The following is an 18,833-nucleotide window of genomic DNA, read 5'->3' as shown; positions in this document are numbered from 1 at the left end:
CAGACAAAGATGTCATGCTGTTAGCAAACATTGGCATGTTTTGCAAACTGATGAGAACACAGCTGGGATTCTTGGAACTAAGCCCTCTTTTGTTTACAGGAATACAAAATCTTTAAGAAGACAGTTATGTTACCCTAAATATGAAGGGCAAGATATGAACCATATACTGACAGGGACTAAGAGATGTGGTGCTTGTAATTTTTGTACCAGTATAAATGAAGATCCGAGCTTTATTTATTTATTTATTTATTTTACATTTGTTGACTGGGATGGTCCGACTGGATACATGTCCATTTTCAGCGGAGGCCCGGGGAGAAAAGCTCCACATTGACAGTAAGTTACATGCATGTTACATAGATACATATTGTTTCATTTAGTAATTAATACAAAAGAGGAGAAGACATGAAATATATGTATTATAAAAAAAATGTCTTAGGAATAACAAACACAGACTACAACATAACATTTTCTATCCTGGGTTGTCCTTTTAGCAAAGATTTAAGGGCTTCCATAAATGAACAGAAAAATTCACAAGAAAATATGGGGTTAGGTCAGTTGAGAAAAAGGTCTAAAGTTTTTATATTTGGATAGTCCTGTAGGAAAGAATGAACTTGGCTTACTGAAGAGGAGTTAATCTGGGTTTGAGCATTGGCAAAGCCAGTGTGACTTAAAATGGTATTTTAGACTCTTTGAATTGGGTTAGGGAGGTAGTAAGAGTGAGGTTGAAAGGAAGGGAGTTCCATATTTTTCCAATGGCGTTGGCAAACAGTTTATCACCCCCTGAGTTACAGGATTTGACTGTTTGTACAAGTAGCCTGTTTGATGAGTGTAGACTGTTGAGATTGGTGTAAGGTATTATTAAATTTTTCAGTGCAGGAGTGTTTTCAGGTTGCTTGAGAATTTTAAATGCTTCTATGAGTTGGTTCTGCTGGAGAAGGTTTGGTAATTCTATCCAACCGAGGTTTTGTAGGTTAATACAGTGATGGGTTCTATAGGGCATGCCAGTTGCAAATCTGGCAATATGATTATAACAACATGAGAGTTTATTTAGGTCAGATTTGTTAAGGTTAGTAAGCATGGGGGAGGCATATAGAAGGGTAGAGAGAAGATGTGAGCGGGCAATGGCCACTTTTGCAATTGGAGTTAGGAAGGATTTTATTCTATATAGTGACCCAAGTTTCTTGTTAACGGTTTTAATAGTTTGGTTAATGTGCATGTCGAAATTAAAAGTTTATTGTCAATGGTAACTCCTAGTAGTTTAGTATAAGAGTCTGGGGAGATAATAGTCCCGTTTTTGGATTGTATAGTAAAGGATATGGGAGTGGGTTTATGGGTTGGATGGAAGAGTAACAGTTTGGTTTTGTTTGGATTCAGGATCAGTTGACGTCCTGATAGCCAGTTCTCTACTGCAGTAAAAATGCATTGGGTTGTGGATATTAGGTTAACTGGAGATGTATCAGAACAAACTAATGTCGAGTCATCTGCATATTGAATACAGGTGGCCTCAGGGATGGCTGTGTACAGGTCATTAATAAAGACTGAAAAGAGAAGAGGTCCCAATATGGAACCTTGAGGAACCCCTATGGTATTTGGTAAGAGGCTAGAGAGCTTATTTTGCCAGAGTACAGCTTGTTGCCTATTAGAGAAATAGGCATGAAACCAGTCCAGTGTTTGGTTGTCTAGGTAGAGAGTTTTCAGAGTGTGATGAAGTAGTCGGTGGTTAACCATATCAAAGGCCTTTGATAGGTCCAGAAAGAGAGCTGAGGATATTTTTTTGTTATTCTGGTTATGGTTTATTGTGTCAGTAAAAGAGAGGAGGGCAGTAGTTGTACTGTGGTTGGGTCTGAAACCATGTTGTGAACTGGTTAGTAGATTGTTCTGGATAAGATAGTATAGAAGTTGTTTGTGTACACACTTTTCCATGATTTTGGCCAGTGGTGACGATATGGCTATTGGCCTATAATTTTATAGTTCTGTGGATGAGCTGCCTTTGTGAAGTGAAATTACATGGGATATTTTCCATATTGAGGGGATTGTGGATTCTGTTATGGTTCGGTTAATTAGGATTGAGATGGGGTAAGCTATGACATCTGCAGCTTTTTGCAAATATTCAGCTGGGAGAAGGTCTGCAGAGAGGGTAGTTGGCTTTAGCTTCTTCAGTAAGGATAGTATAGAGGAAGTGGAGACAGGTTGGAGGTTGAAGGAGGGTAGAGTCTTAGGGATGGAATCTGTTATTGGGGAGCTGGTAGCGGATAGTTGGTTAGCTAAGGATTGGATAGTATCAGTGAAGAAAGTATTAAAGGTATTAGCTACTTCTTCTGGGTTTTTATCACATAGCATTCCTGGGGTAGGAGTGGAGGATTTACCTGGGTGGAGAAGATTATTTAAACCCGCCCAGAACTTTTGAGGGTTGTTTTGGTGTTTATATTGTAGTTGGCAGTAATAGTTTTTTTTGTCAAGTGATATGGCTTTTTTGTCTCATTTCTTTGCTGTTGGAATTTAATACGGTCTAGGTCTAGTCTACATCCTGACTCTGGGCATAAGTTCATGCTTAATGTTAAAGCAAATTGCAACACCAAAAATCTGGTATATTTAGCTAAGTGTGTGACATGTAGAAACTTTTATGTTGGCAAGACCAACAGACGTCTCCGTGAACAGATAAGAGACCATTTATATTGTATTAGTAAAAGATTAGAGTACAGTGCACTTGTTAAACATGTAGCACAGGAAGGGGATCAGCATAAATTTGCCTTTCAGGTATTGGAGGTTACCAGGACTGTTATGAGATTAGGTGATATTATTAATAACACTGAACGCAATGAAACTAGATGGATTCTTAGACTGAGAGCGCATAAAGGCCCTGGTCTAAATGATGTAGTTCCCCTGAAACCAGAATTAAAGAACAGGGGTTTGAGAAAGTAATTTTATATAATATTTATACTACAGTAGTTAATATTATATATATAAAAATATATTAAAAAATATATCTAAATATATCTAGATTTTCAGGTCATTTTGAGTGTTGTAGAATTTTTAACAGTTTTTATGTATCTTGTTTATACATATGTTTTTTACTGTGGTTGTCTTTTTAAATAGCTCTCTTCCTGAGCACATTCACTACTGTTTTACATATCACATTACTAATTATTGTTAATTGATGGCGTATTTAAACCTGTGGGTTTTTTGGTCTTTTTGTGATCTGAAGAAGCAATTGTTTGAATTGTGAAAGCGCTCATCTTTTTCATTAAAGTTTTTGAGTACACTGGATCTGGAATTTCGTCTTTTACCAGCCGTGGAACTGCACTTTTCTTGTTTTTTTTTTAACACAGACAAAGAACATACTTGTGTTAATGGTTTTATTATCAAGAAGTAACTTATCAGACACTTGGCTGTCTGTAGAATAACAGCATGGAAATTCAGAGCAATTTTGTTATAGATTTCAATATTCAGTAATTCCCTACCAAACAAACAGACCACCTGCGCAAAAAAATGAATAAATAAATAACTAAATACATTTCTTAAAAATGTAGTAATAAATGGTGTAGAACAAAAACCTCCGGCCAAAGCGCTACCCTTTTTAAAGGCACTTACTTTGTTTCATTTCATCAGCATGCCATAGAAAGCCTTGCTTACCTCTCTGGCAGAGACATTCCTCTTTCCCTTAACATGAAGTAGTCGTTTTACATCATAAATGTTAGTTTCAACATGTTTCATTCCCGAGGCAACACCTCCTTTCTTGTAGCTGGGAAAAGCAAGACAATGAATGAAAATGTCTTTAAGGATTATCTCAGTAATCAATGTAACATTATCATGCATTGTGAGACTCAAGAACATTTCTTCCTTCACAAAAATTTGTGATTTAAAACAATGGTTGTCAATGATACGTTTTTAACATATATTGTAATATAATGTACATTATGCATTAGAAAGAATCTCAAAAGCTGATTGGTCATCCACACTCTATAACTGTGACAAGATCACAAATGAGAATAAAGCATTTGTTCTTTTACATTTTATACATTGAGTACAGCATATAATCATAATAGTACCCTCCAGGGTATCTTTTGTCAAAGAAAACTGCCACATATCATGAGCATAAGGCACTTAGCTTAATTTTATTGTCTTGTAATGTGGAGTAATACATAAGAATAGAATGTGATAAAACACACTATCATTTGTTATTCTTTAATCAATAAAACATTTTATATGCTTGTAATTAGATTATAACTTGCTAGCTGCAAGCTGTATTGTACCCTAAAAGAAGGATGCGTCTAGGTTAAGAGAACTGTGAGCCTTTCAACTAGATTATACAGCATCAGGATAGGATTCTAAAGGCCTGAATTCAACTGTGCAGGTGAAATGGATTCACCTTGTTATCTAAAAGTGTGATTTGAAATTGCCACAAACTGGTGTAAATATTGAATACTAAGTAGTTTACTGATCATAGCCTACCAAGCAGGCTGAATGCCAGACAAAGATCATTGTAAAGTCTGGCATACTACACTGACAAAAGGAAAGCAAATGAGAGAACAATGACTTTCAGCTTTTCCCGGTTAGGGGTCGCCACAGCGGAACTCCGGTCCGTTCATGAAACATAAATCTGATAAAATGTTTGCCTCCTGCATCACATTATAAAGACCTTTGCCCCACCCCCAGATTCATACTTAAGATCTCTAAGATTGTAGTGTCTTAGAGAAGACAAAATTAAAAGTATTTTCCTTTCTCCTTTATCTGTGTGCTTTAAGAGGTATAATATGTAAGTCTGTGGGAGCAATGTTAGAAGTCGTCTGTCTAGATTTGATTGTAAGTGCTGGTTTAGACTGCAGTCCATGAGCCAGTATATGTGGCACTTTTCCTGTTAGGGCTGGGACTGATGACCTGCATATCTATAAATACCATACACTCTCACACACATATATAGATATATCTGTACATATGGTATACCAACAATTGGCCAAAACTAGTATCAATTGTTGAAAGGAAAAAAAAGTGGCTAGCTAATCACATGCACTGGCTTTATTTTACTGTGAGATTGTGGTGCAGTGGGGATCGGGGATTTTTTATTTTCCTCACTGTATTGCAATCTTGGAGTTGGTATATAATTAGCAGGGGTTGCAGGAAGTGCAAATAAATATGTTTAATTTTTTTGCTGTGTTTTGCGATTGTCTTGTAATCAACAAGTTGTGTTAAATCACTTACACTATATGGGACTACTTAAAATGATCTAAGCACCATAAGATAAACAACAAAAATACTGACTGAAAAATATCTAAATTCATAAACATCTAAACACAAAATATTGACAAAATCTAACCACAACCAAAAGCAATGTTTTTCCAAGTCCCACGCCCCCTGCTGTTTATATATACCAACTCCAAGGTCAGACAACAGTGAGCCCCAGTGTAACTTCAATTTTGTCAATATTTTGTGTTTAGATGTTTATGAGCTTCGATATTTTTGCTGTCAGTCTTATGTTGTTTATGTTGTTTAGATCATTTTAAATAAGCCCGTATATGTATATATGTGCATACATATATTGCCTGCATATGTGTGACTAAGAACATGTAGAGGTGTAAACCTCACACTGAAGTAGGGTGCACTGCAGGCACAGAAATCACTCCAATATGATCTAATCTGTCTAGCTGTCAGTCCATCTGTCTAGTTATCTTTCTGTTTATCTTTGATAACTATACTGGTAACTGGTGTAGAATGGGATTTTCTATATAATACTAGACTTTGCTGAAACCATTAATCAACGTATAAACCTAATCTGCTTATTTCACCTTGGTCTCATTAGTGATTACTTAGTCCTGAGAAACAGGTGGACCTACTATTTTACAAATGTATATTTTTCAGGAAATACTTAGGAAGAGTAGAGTAAAACTACAAATGAGAAAATATACAATTACAAATGTAACTAATAAAAATACAGTGATCATAAGTCACAATAACAGTGCAGCCCTTCTCTGGGAATGGAAAATAACTGGGACAAGAAATAATAATGGGGACCACAGAACAGACACTAAAGTAAGAAAGCATGACACTATATAAGTATTGCAACTTTGTGTCAACAAAACTGTTCTCAAGCTGTTCTTTTTATTACAGTGTATGCAAACTCAAGAATTAAATCAGTCAACACTGTATTGTTTTTAGTATCATTACTCACTAGCCCAAAGAATTTTTACCCACTAGCATCAAAAGCCGGACACTGCACCCCTGCTGAGAGCTTTGTTCACATACTGCCGCTTAATGTTAGCACTTGAGAGCTCCAATTGCCTGATGGAAGTGTTTTAAGTATAATTAATCATAATGAACTGAAAATGTAATACAGGCTCTGTCTCATACTTACATGACACCTTGCTTGAAGTATCCTTTGAAGGTATCCGATTCAAATCCCTGTACTTCTCGGTGCTGCACAGGAGAGCCCCCCAGGTAGTCATCCAGCTGAATGGTGTAGATTGCAGCAGAGCCTTGTTCGTCCTGAGATGAGTCATTCCCAATCCAGTAGTGAATGTCATATGTCATCGTATTCCCAGATTTCTTGGACTGTCACAAAAAAAACAACAAAAAATGCAGAGCTGTATAACCCTGTTGTCTTTTCTGATATGCATAACTTCATATAAAGGAAAATAAAGTGCTTTGAGAAAGAAGTATTTTGTTAATGTGGGTCCATATTTAGCAATGCTCATGTGCAAGGAATCTGCAAACATACCCTCAAGATAACGCTATCTTCAAATGTCCCTACTCTAGAAAAGGATCTTGGAAGTGAACTTCTATAGCTAAATAGCCGAGTTTTATAACTGGACTGCATTGATGGTATAATTTAAAATCTATGGTCTAAGAAAAAGAAACAAAAAATAATCCAGATATGATCTTATCACCTATGCAAGAAGTTCTGTAGTAGGTTAGGCCAGAGTGGTATAAACTTAAATAAGCAGATAAATGGAAAATCAGATTTAAATAGGGAAAGGTACACTGTAATAAGCAGTTATTCCTTCTAAACAACCACTCAACTGGGCTCACTGTAGAAAGGGTGAAGTTATAATATAAAGAAGTAAAACAGTTTGACATACTGAATTAATTCACCATCATTATTTTAAACAAGTACAGAAAAAGTCAGATTCCACCTCTGAATGGAAAATGGGCAGGAAGGTGACTATAGACGAGAAAGAGAAGAACTCTGATAATGCCATCATATAACAAAAGACAGAAAAGCCATCCTCAGCAGCACTGGTACTGAGATAACTGCCAGGTTTGCTGTACTTGGAAAATACACTGGTGATATTGTATGATTACAGAGTAGCAGCAGAGACCCTCGTCACAGAATGCATCTTGGAACAAGTAAGGTAATAAATGATTGGTCATGCTTACATTCAGCCCAAAATGGAAGGAGTTCAGTAGGATAATCTAGGGAAATTTCTTAATATAAATTGTCTAGTAAACCACTAGTATTACGGATTCATACAGCAGAATCTTACAAACGCTAACCTATTTTAAGTGTTTCAGTATGACACTGGTAAGGGTGACAGAAGAGGGGCAGTCCTAAAGGATGCAATGTTTCAATAAAGCTTAATGACACCGTGCCTGAGAGGATGTTGTGGGAAAACTCAAAGGTGTAAATTAGGGCCAAAACTGATAATATGGATAGGAAACTGGCTAGATGATAGGAGGTGAAGTACAGATGTTTACTGTAGTGGGGTCTGAGCTGGAGGGTGGGGATTAAGTAAGAAACTAACGACTAGTGTCATATCACAAGGCTCTTTGCCAGCACAGCTCTTGCCCACATATCTGTGACAGACTACAAGCTGCATACTGCTACTATAGAAGAAAGTCAGCCTGCTTACTAATTATGTGAAGACTGGAGTGGCCATTAAGGGGGGTGAGCAGGTCTCTAACATGAACAAATAAAGAATACAGGGTGAGCAAAGAGGGAAGCCCAGCATTAAGTGCAGAAAAGTAGATAATCATTCTTATGCTGATAATTATGGGATGACGTGTTAGAAGGAATTTTCTTAGGATGTGTGTTATAACTTCCAATATACTTAATGACTTGTAGTGTGAAAGGACAGCAGTAAAGGCTAGTAACATGATACAGATTCTAGCAATGTTAATGTACAATTAAGAAGGATGATTATAAAGCCTCTTCTGCAATCCTATGGTCAGTTCTAGAGGCCATATCAGGAGGTGGTCATTAAGATGACAGAAAACGTACAAAGGAGTGCATTCAAGATAGTAAGAAGAATGGGACACACAGCATAAGGAAAGGCTCAGTGCAACTGGAATGCATACCCTGAAAAAAAGATGAGAAAGGGGTTCACACAGTTGTACTATGTCACCAGAGCAGGCTAGGGATATAGAACTGAGGAGTCGGGGTATATAAGGATGGGAAGCCATAAAACTAAGGAGATGGTGGTGGATGAAACTGATGGACCATAGCACAAAGGAGATAGTGGTGTATGAAAATAGTGGACCATCAGTCTGAGGAGATGGTGGTGGAAGTGCATGGTAGACTATAGATCTGAGGAGGGAGAGGTAGACAAGGATGATGGACCATCACACTAACAAGGTGGCAGTGAATGAGAATGGTGGACCATAGAATGGAGGAGATGTTGGTGGATGAGGATGGTGGACAACAGAACTGAGGAGGTATTAGCAGATGAGGATGGTGGGCCATAAAGCTGAGAAGGTAGTGGTAGATGAAGATAGTGGACCATAGAAGTAAAGAGATAGTGGAGGATGAGGAAGGTGGACCATAGAACTGAAGAGATAGTGGAGGATGAGGAAGGTGGGCCGTAGAACAGAGAAAGTAGTGGAGAATGAGGATAGTGGATCTTAGAACTGAAGAGATAGTTGTGGATGAGGGTGGTGGACCATAAAACTGAGGAGATGCTAGTGAATGTGGTTGGTAGAGAAAACAAACACATACGTATTATATGTAGGTGTGTAATTTATGAACAATACTGGAAAATATAGCATCATGAAATGCATTGCAGGATGGTCACAAAAGGTGGTTGTATAAGATATAGAGGTGACTAGACTTGAGAAGGTAGTAGCGCTGGCTCTCAGGTGAGCTTACTGGACCAAAAGTAATCCTCCATTGATGCCTATATGTGTTCATAAGCAAAAGGCATCTGAGAAACATGTTCTACTAAAACTATACGTTTATTACATCTATCTTTCCCACTAGTGGTTTGTTTCATTGTGTGCCACAGGGTCCTGTTAGGACTACTGCTACTACTACAAATGGTGGTCTAATACAAGGCAAACTGGACAAAGTTAATGCTTTTCGCAAGGTGCTACTCAAGCCTAAATAATTTGAGAACCATAACAATATGTTCATTATTGACATAATTGTGTTTGAAACTGTATCTCTGTTTAAGACTCATGCTTTCTGAAGCTAAACTGATTGAAAAATATTTGCTAAACATTAACAACCATGCAGGCTTTAACAACCATATAAGTATCATCCTCAAGGGGTTACTGCTGAAATTCCAGGTGAAGACATCTGTGATCCTCAGAATAACAAGACTGAAAGTGTGGTCATGGGGGAAGTTTGTACCTAGTCTAATATTGGGGTACATTAGAGTATTCCACAGATGCCATGGACTTAGTATAACTCAATGGTAGGAGAGTGGGGGAGCAGCTCCTTGTAACAAAGGACAGCTACAGACATACACAGATGGAAAGGTAAATGAACCTATATAATACTTTATAAAGATGTTGTAAGCAGTAATACAGACAGAGAAAACACAGAATCACAACTACAGGTAAAACCAATGTTCAAATAATATAAAAGTATGAATACTGATAATATACAAACACAAGGAAAAAAACAACAAAAATAAAGTATATATATATATATATATATATATATATATATATATATATATATATATATATATATAGCAGAGCTGCACAAACACCAGTTATAATAAAAAAAATACTAGAAACATTAATTGAGATGTAATCATATATAGTAATATACACAAATTCTGAAGACATACATCTATGCATGCACTGACATAAGAAACAAGACTGTACAACTATGAGTTGCATGCATACATGTTTACAGATAAAACAAAAGCAACTGCCTGAAAAGAAACTGCAAGCGCTAGACATGCAATCTGAGGTATGATCATAAATACCAAATAACCAAATGCATATAGAAATTGAATAGGCACAAAATACACACACATTTGGACATAAACATAGCTATAAGAGTGTGAGAAAGAGAAATGCGGATAATAAAATACCTTAGTGTGTGCATGCGAGCAGACACACACACACACACACACACACACACACACACACACACACACACACACACACACACACACACACTATCACACACTCGCGCACACACACACAGACACACATATGCACACGCGCACACACACACACACACACACACACACACACACACACACACACACACACACACATATTTAAAAAAGTTCATTACTTACCGACAACAAAATGTAGCAGTCACCTTCAAAGAAGTTCCCATAAGCATTTTGTGGCACTTGAACAAGCTCCAGTTTCTAAACAGACATCAGAAGAGTAGCAGACAGGAAAAACAAGAAAACTGAAAGTTAAAATTAGGATATGCCTCTTCAGCTATACATCAATGTATATCACATTTATGAATATGAGATTAGCCTAGCTGTAAAACTGAACATTCTGCCTTAAAGAATAGCCAAGACCCATGAGTTAATTTGTGCATCAGTGAGGCTGCTGCTCTGGGGGGGGCAACAAAAGTACTTTTTTTTATTATTCTACTCCCCTCACCCCTGCCATTCCTACCCTCAAGTCACTGGATATCTCTCCTCTTTAGACCATTAAGGCCATCACACTTTTTTTTTCTTTATGTCCTGTCTGCTCTTTTCTCTCTCATCAATGCCAAAATCACTTTGTGAATGTCTGCACCTCCTCATTTCTATGCCTGCAGGAAAACAGCCAGAGGGCTTACAGATGCTATGAAACTCAAATCCTGCCACTCTGGTGACATAGAGGGATAAAGCCCTGACTACAACCCTGTCGACTCAGGTTCAATTAGTGGCATGGGCAGCTGACGGAGCAGCAAGGGATGATGGGGGCAGGGGGATGTGTCGATGAGGGACACAGAGCAAAGGAGCTTCCTAGCCTCTGCCAGGAATCCAATTGCAATGTGCTGGGGTGAAGGGGTGGGGCAATATGCTGTCAGCAGCACCATGAGGAAGTGTGAAGGTTGACAGGTACAGTCTGTCCATTGCACATCCCCTGAGATCAGCCACAGCATACACATCAGGGTGAAATTGGCAGGATTAAAGTAGAACCTGCGCCAGCTGATGGTAGGACAGCACTGAAACCCACTATCCTCCAGGATGCCTTTAAGATCCATGTTGGCCCTGCAGTCAAATTCAGCAATACTTCAGGGATGATTTAAGTGCCTGAGAGATCCAACATGGATGTGAGACACTGGAACAGCTGTCAAGATGACTCCAGGGGAGAAAAAAGAATGCAAAAAATAAATAAAATAAATACCTTCTCTGCACTAACTCTCTGGCATCCAAGGTGCTAATCTACCTGCATCACCAGCATCACATCTGGAAAGTCTTCTTCTGTCCTATTGGACTGACCTAAGATGTGCTGTGTTTCTGAACATGTGGCTGCTGATGAGTTAGGCTGAGTGTTTGAGACAAAGCTGTGCTGCAGTGGTTGAGTGCCATTGCCTGTTTGTGCCATGGCACTGCTGCTACATAGCAAACTATGGATGTCCAGTCTAAAGCACCTGATGGTGCTGACAAGGGGCTTTTAAAAACAGTTGAGCCTTCAGCAAAAACTTTTATTTATGTGTTTTCATATATTTAGCTTAAAAATAATTTGAAGGTGGCATCCTTCCTAAATACCAAACCACAAAAATCCATTATGGTGCCACGGAGCCCACCTCATTATGCAACAGGAAATTAAGGTTGCTAATACTTTATTGTCTCATCCCTAATGCTTCACCAATCAGTCTTGATGAGAATTCCAAAAGATGAAATCCATTACAGCATCTTTTAAATGTAACGTGTTTCAATCTGCATTATTTGACCAATTAGGTTTTATAGAAACTCAGTCGTTTAAATATATGTATTGTATAAGCAAAAAAATGCAGTATTCAAAATTTAACGTTTTATCTTAAATATTGGCATAATATGATTTCATTATTTAATCCACTGATGCCATTGTATTGCATTTCAAAATCAGTTTTGCTTACAGAAGTTTCAAAACCAAAACACTGTTACCACCAGCAGGCAAATGTATAGATGTCAATACTGTGTAATTAAACCTGCTTATATTGCTATCATGGCAGCCATAAGCATGTGCCACTATGGCATTAGGCAAATTTTTATCCTCACTAAAGTATTCTTGAAAATTAACTATAATCTGGCTTTTTGTGTCCCCTGTGTACCATTTTACACAATCACATTTGACACCATATACTATCATACTTTAGGTTATGATGTTTTCCGTTAATTCTAAATTCTGAACTGTGTATAACTCATTTGCAGACATTACATTTTATGTATTCCATTTGAACATTTCTTCCATAGCTGGTGCAATCTTACAAGATAGGACATCCCCAATATTTAACACTCTAACATATGAAAACACAGGTATCTTGGCAACAAGTTCCTCAAAGTAACATCATACAAAAATGTATGCCAATTCCTCTTTATAATCCTTACAAAAACTTTATAAATGTAGTATATTTTCTATAAAAAGTAATACTTTATTGCTGTCCTCATGCAGAAATGCTGCTGTTTGTTCATGACTCCTGAATGCAATTTTACTCTCCAAAGATTCCAAAGCTTTTGTCTGGACTTCATTACAAGTGACGTACAGTAATCCTGCTCACTTAGTTCGAGTATCCTGTCATCCACCAACAATGTTAACATTTCTATATCTGTTACACACAAACCACGAACGTATACCCTCTGGAAGAACACCAAAGCACCAACAAATGCAAAATAGCAATACAGCAAACAAAGTTCTAGTGCTGTGGCTGAATGATGACACAATTGTAGAATAACTTCTTTACTGAACAAGAGATGTGAGTGCTTTTGCAGTGTATCCCACTGCTTCTTCAGACATAATGACAAACACACTACTTAGTCTACTATATATCCTTGAGCAATCAATTTATCAATTAAACAATTTAAAATTTTAAAGTGATTATAAAACATATAAATATATAAATAAATATACACAAAATTCATCCTTAAATATATAAAATGTATAAAATCTATAACAGTACCATATATATTCACTCAAGTCAAGTTTTTAATGGTCTGTTTTTTAAAACAGGTCTAATAGGTATTTTATCATTAAGTCCTTTACCTTCATGGGCTTTCAACCTGACTATCCATTTAGTCTCATTAAGTTCTGTTCTATTCTTAATATCCCCAAGTCTACTAGTTAGTTTTGTGTTTTCTACCATTATAAACCTAAAGTTGTGTGTATGTGAAGTGCTCATTACATGTTTTGCTAAGGCATTTGTGGTAACCTGTTTCTGTATATTATATAAATGTTCCCTTATTCTAAACTTAAACTTCCTGTCTGTTTTGCCTATATAGAGGGCCATACAGGCCACACAATAGGCAAGATATACTAAATGTTCAGAATCACAGGTGCCTTCTGCATGAAATCAAAAAGTCTTACCCAAATCTGGGTGGACAAATTTGTCTGTGGTATCTACATACTGACAAAAGTTACAGTTTTTACACAGACTACCCCCTTATTAAGACCTTCCTTGTCATTTCTAGGATGACATAACATTCTATTAATATTTCTCATGTTTTTATATACAAATGAGGGACGTGCTCCCACTATTCTCTTGACCTCTGGATCTGCTGACAATATAGGCCAAAACTTTCTGTATATATCAGTGGCAACTCTCATATTATTTGCATATTTAAGTGGCATTCTATATGATGGATATCTCCCCTGTTTAACTCTATCCATGTTTCTCTCAGAGAAATATGGTTTGCCAGATGTTCTACTATTTCTTACTATTTCCATGTTTTTCACTATTTTGTCACTGTGATACCCTCTATCAATGAATCTCTGTTCTAAAAGATGTACTTCCTTATCAAAGTCTTCTTCTTTCACAAATAATCTAGATACCCTCATACCTTGCCCTTTCGTCACATTATCAAATATGTGTTGTGGGTGCATACTTGTTCTAAACAGGTAACTATTTCTATAACACTCTTTCCTGTATACTTCTGTAGTAACTTCTCCCTCACTAGGGCTTTTAATAGTAATGTCCAAAAAGTCTAATCAAGTGTGTGAATATTTCATAGTGAAACTAAGAAACACTGATGTCTGATTCAAATATGTCAGATATGTTTGTAGCAATTCCACTGTTCCTCCCCATAAAAGAAAAATGTCATCCACAAATCGTCTATAAAATTTCACATTTTCTTTATGTAAACCATTCAACACACGCTCTTGCTCCCACTCTGCCATCACTATATTGGCATAGCTGTTAGCGCACGAAGTGCCCATGGCCACTCGACGCTTTTGGAGATATAATTGATTCTCAAACAAAAAAAAACATTATTCCCCAATATTATTTCCATTAAAAATGCCAGCAATTCTATTTTGGCCTTGTCAAAAGTGGAGAATTTCTCCAAATATTTCTGTAACATGGCTATGCCTGGTTCATTAGGTATGGCTGTAAAAAGGGATTGAACATCCATTGTGACCATAATACATCCCTTTAATTCACCTATATTATGTTGAAAATGATACAAATTTTCTAAAAAATGCTTGGAATCTCTAACTATATATATATTTTGGTTTACTAAGTGTCTCAAGACTTTTTCAAGATATGTGGAAAGTGGCGTAGTACACCAACCTTTGCCTGAGACTATAGGTCTGATTGGTGGATCCGATGGGTCCTTATGTATTTTAGGTGTACCTTGTATTATAGGTATTCATGGGTATTCAACACTAAAATAACTGTACAACTCATATTCAAGTATTCTCAATGTTAATGCTTCTAGTAAAGTGCTATTGATCCTAGCCATTATTCTATCTACATCATGTGAAGATATTTTCTTATAAGAAACCGGGTCATCTAACATATTCTTCATTTTCAAAACATAAAATGCTTTATCGATAACCACAATGGGACCGCCTTTATCAGCAGGTCATATACAAATACTTCTATCATGTTGTAAAGACTTTAAAGCAGCCCTCTCATCATAATTTAGATTATAAAATTCTCTTCTACCAACTTTATCTGACTCATTATAAAATGCATCATACATAGCATCAATATATAACTTCTCTTAAACATTCAGAACTGGGTGGTTTACAGGTGTATACATGCTAGGTTTCATCAAATTCACATTCTTATTAGAAATATCATTAGGTGCATCACTAGCATAAATAATTTTCAGAGTTACTGACCTCATAAAACATTTTAAGTCCGGAATATAGTCCGATATAGCCGCCGATTGTGCTGGGATATATGATAGTCCCATTTCCAGAATTTGCTCTTCCTCTCTAGTTAGAATTTGACTGGAAATATTCCAGATCAATGATTGCTGCTGTTTGACCACATTTTCTTCAATGTTTGCGCATATGTGTTCGGAGTGTGGTCATATTTCCTTTTGAACCTGGTCCTGCTCGTTGACCTGCCTCGTTCATTGATTCCCTTTACAGCTATGGGTAAAGGGTAACTAAGCTCTTGTTGCTTATTATTCCCTCCTACATTTACAGCTCCACTGTGTATGCTTGTTGACAATACTATATGTCGTTTTATTGCCTCCTGTGATACTTGCACTATTGGGATACTGGGTGTCTTTCGTCTCACTCCCTGTAATTCCTCCACTGATAGCTCCAATGTGTCCGCTTCTGTGAGCTCTGTTCTCACATTTGATGCATTTCCCGTTATCGGAAGTTGTACCTTAGTAACTAAGGGACGCTGTGTGGTGGGCGGGATCATAGGGGATTCTCGTTGTACCTCATTGGCTCCTGGCATTCTTGCTGTCTGCTCATTATTGGTTCTCTCATCTGGCAGAGTGGGAGCAAGAGCTTGTGTTGAATGGTTTTTACATAAAGAAAATGTGAAATTTTATAGACGGTTTGTAGATGACATTTTTCTTTTATGGGGAGGAACAGTGGAATTGTTACAAACATATCTGACATATTTGAATCAGACATCAGTGTTTCTTAGGTTCACTATGAAATATTCACACACTAGATTAGACTTTTTGGACATTACTATTAATAGCCCTAGTGAGGGAGAAGTTACTACAGAAGTATACAGGAGAGTGTTATAGAAATAGTTACCTGTTTAAAACAAGTATGCACCCACAACACATATTTGATAATGTGATGAAAGGGCAAGGTATGAGGGTATCTAGATTATGTGTGAAAGAAGAAGACTTTTGAAAAGGAAGTACATCTTTTAGAACAGAGATTCATTGATAGATGGTATCACAGTGACAAAATAGTGAAAAACATGGAAATAGTAAGAAATAGTAGAACATCTGGCAAACCATATTTCTCTGAGAGAAACATGGATAGAGTTGAACCCATTAAACTGGGGAGATATCCATCATGTAGAATGCCAGTTAAATATGCAAATAATATGAGGGTTGCCACTGATATATACAGAACGTTTTGGCCTATATTGTCAGCGGATTCATAGGTCAAGAGAACACTGGGAGCGCGTCCCTCATTTGTATATAGAAACGCGAAATATTAAGAGAATGTTATATCATCCTAGAAATGACAAGGAATGCCATAATAAGGGGGTAGTCTGTGTAAAAACTGTAACTTTTGTCAGTATGTAGATACCACAGACAAATGTGTCCACCCAGATTTGGGTAAGACTTTTTGATTTCATGCAGAAGGCACCTGTGATTCTGAACATTTAGTATATCTTGCCTATTGTGTGGCCTGTATGGCCCTCTATATAGGCAAAACAGACAGGAAGTTTAAGTTTAGAATAAGGGAACATTTATATAATATACAGAAACAGGTTACCATGAATGCCTTAGCAAAACATGTAATGAGTACTTCACATACACATAACTTTAGGTTTATAATGGTAGAAAACACAAAACTAACTAGTAGACTTGGGGATATTAAGAATAGAACAGAACTTAATGAGACTAAATGGATAGTTAGGTTGAAAGCCCATGAAGGTAAAGGACTTAATGATAAAATACCTATTAGACCTGTTTTAAAAAACAGACCATTAAAAACTTGACTTGAGTGAATATATATGGTACCGTTATAGTTTTTATATATTTTATATATTTAAGGATGAATTTTATGTATATTTATTAATATATTTATATGTTTTATAATCACTTTAAATTTTTTAATTGTTTAATTGATAAATTGATTGCTCAAGGATATATAGTAGACTAAGTAGTGTGTTTGTCATTATGTCTGAAGAAGCAGTGGGATACACTGCGAAAGCACTCCCATCTCTTGTTCAATAAAGAAGTTATTCTACAATTGTGTCATCATTCAGCCACAGCACTAGAACTTTGTTTGCTGTATTTATATATCTGTAATAATATTCTTTAATCTAATAAATTCACCCAATGGAAGTGAGTTTAATAAATGTGAACAATGAGCACCACTTGCATACAAAAAACTATTGGCTGCATAACTTTTCCTATATAACAGTATTTTGATGTTTTCTCCATTTTTAGCTTCAAAAAATATTTAAAAAATTACCTATAAAATCAGTTATGGAAAAAGCAAACTGAATGTCCCACTCACCGGTGCTTACAAATGTTAGTGCCTCCTTTTCCTTGATATGAATTAGTATTGTAGTACTAACCAACAGTTTTGCTCAGTATTAAAATAATTATTATATTAAGTAAGCAAAAATGCTTAACAGTGTGTGTGTGTGTGTGTGTGTGTGTGTGTGTGTGTGTGTGTGTGTGTGTGTGTGTGTGTGTGTGTGTTACTGGGGAAATAACACCTGTCCAGGGATAGATTTGGGCCTCTACACCCCAGAAAGGGATTCTTTTCTCAATGACATTCACCCTGGAGGGCATTATTGCACTTAAAGAATGGTCTATCTGTTAAATTGTCCCCAATAGCAAAAATAATGGAAAGGTGTGTTCACAAGCAACTCCTATACTATCTCACCCTAAACAATCTTTTGTCCAAAACTCAACATGGCTTTCGCCCCCATCACAGTACAACCACCGCCCTCCTCTCCTTTGTTGACTCAGTCAACTGCAACTGTAATAACAAATTAATTACTTCTGCTCTCTTTCTGGACTTGTCAAAAGCCTTTGACATGGTCAATCACCAACTATTGCTCCACACCCTTGAAACCCTTCACCTTGACAACTTAGCCCTAAGCTGGTTTAATGCTTACCTTTCTGGTAGACAACAAGCAGTCCAGTGGCAAAGCAAGCTATCTCACTTACTACCTAACACCATAGGAGTTCCCCAAGGCTCTATACTTGGTCCCCTTCTTTTCTCCGTATTCATAAATGATCTCTATTCAGTCATCCCCAAAGCCACCTGCATTCAATATGCAGATGACTCCACACTGATCTGCTCTGATGTTTCTCTCCATAATCTCCAGGTAGTTACCCAAAACTGCTTTGCTGCGGTTGAAAAATGGTTCACAGAACGGAAACTTATCCTGAATCCAATAAAAACTAAGTTACTACTAATTTTCCCCACCTCAGCCACTTCCTTAGGGCAACACCCTCCACTTATTAATAATATGACCTTCCACGTTCAGTCCACTAACGGCACCATCATAGAGCCTGTCACCAACACCAAACTACTAGGTGTCACTATTGATCACAAGCTCA

The 18,833-nt window shown here is 37.0% G+C and overlaps 1 protein-coding gene across 1 annotated transcript in view; it reads right to left on the bottom strand.

The window, feature by feature from the left end:
- AVIL (advillin) overlaps positions 1–18,833 on the bottom strand; it is a 456,785-nt gene that overhangs the window by 205,203 nt on the left and 232,749 nt on the right. Inside the window, exons 3-5 of the mRNA XM_044083463.1 lie at positions 10,467–10,541; positions 6,350–6,546; positions 3,634–3,742 (exon numbers count right to left, since the gene is read on the bottom strand). Coding sequence (XP_043939398.1) covers positions 3,634–3,742; positions 6,350–6,546; positions 10,467–10,541 — 381 coding nt within the window. The remainder of the gene's footprint in view (positions 1–3,633; positions 3,743–6,349; positions 6,547–10,466; positions 10,542–18,833) is intronic.

The sequence above is a fragment of the Protopterus annectens genome, chromosome 9.part0 (assembly GCF_019279795.1).
Source record: "Protopterus annectens isolate FY-2018-M chromosome 9.part0, PAN1.0, whole genome shotgun sequence".
NCBI classification, from domain to species: domain Eukaryota; kingdom Metazoa; phylum Chordata; order Ceratodontiformes; family Protopteridae; genus Protopterus; species Protopterus annectens.
Note: the sequence above shows the minus strand (reverse complement) of the source record. Positions and strands in the feature narration are given on the sequence as shown.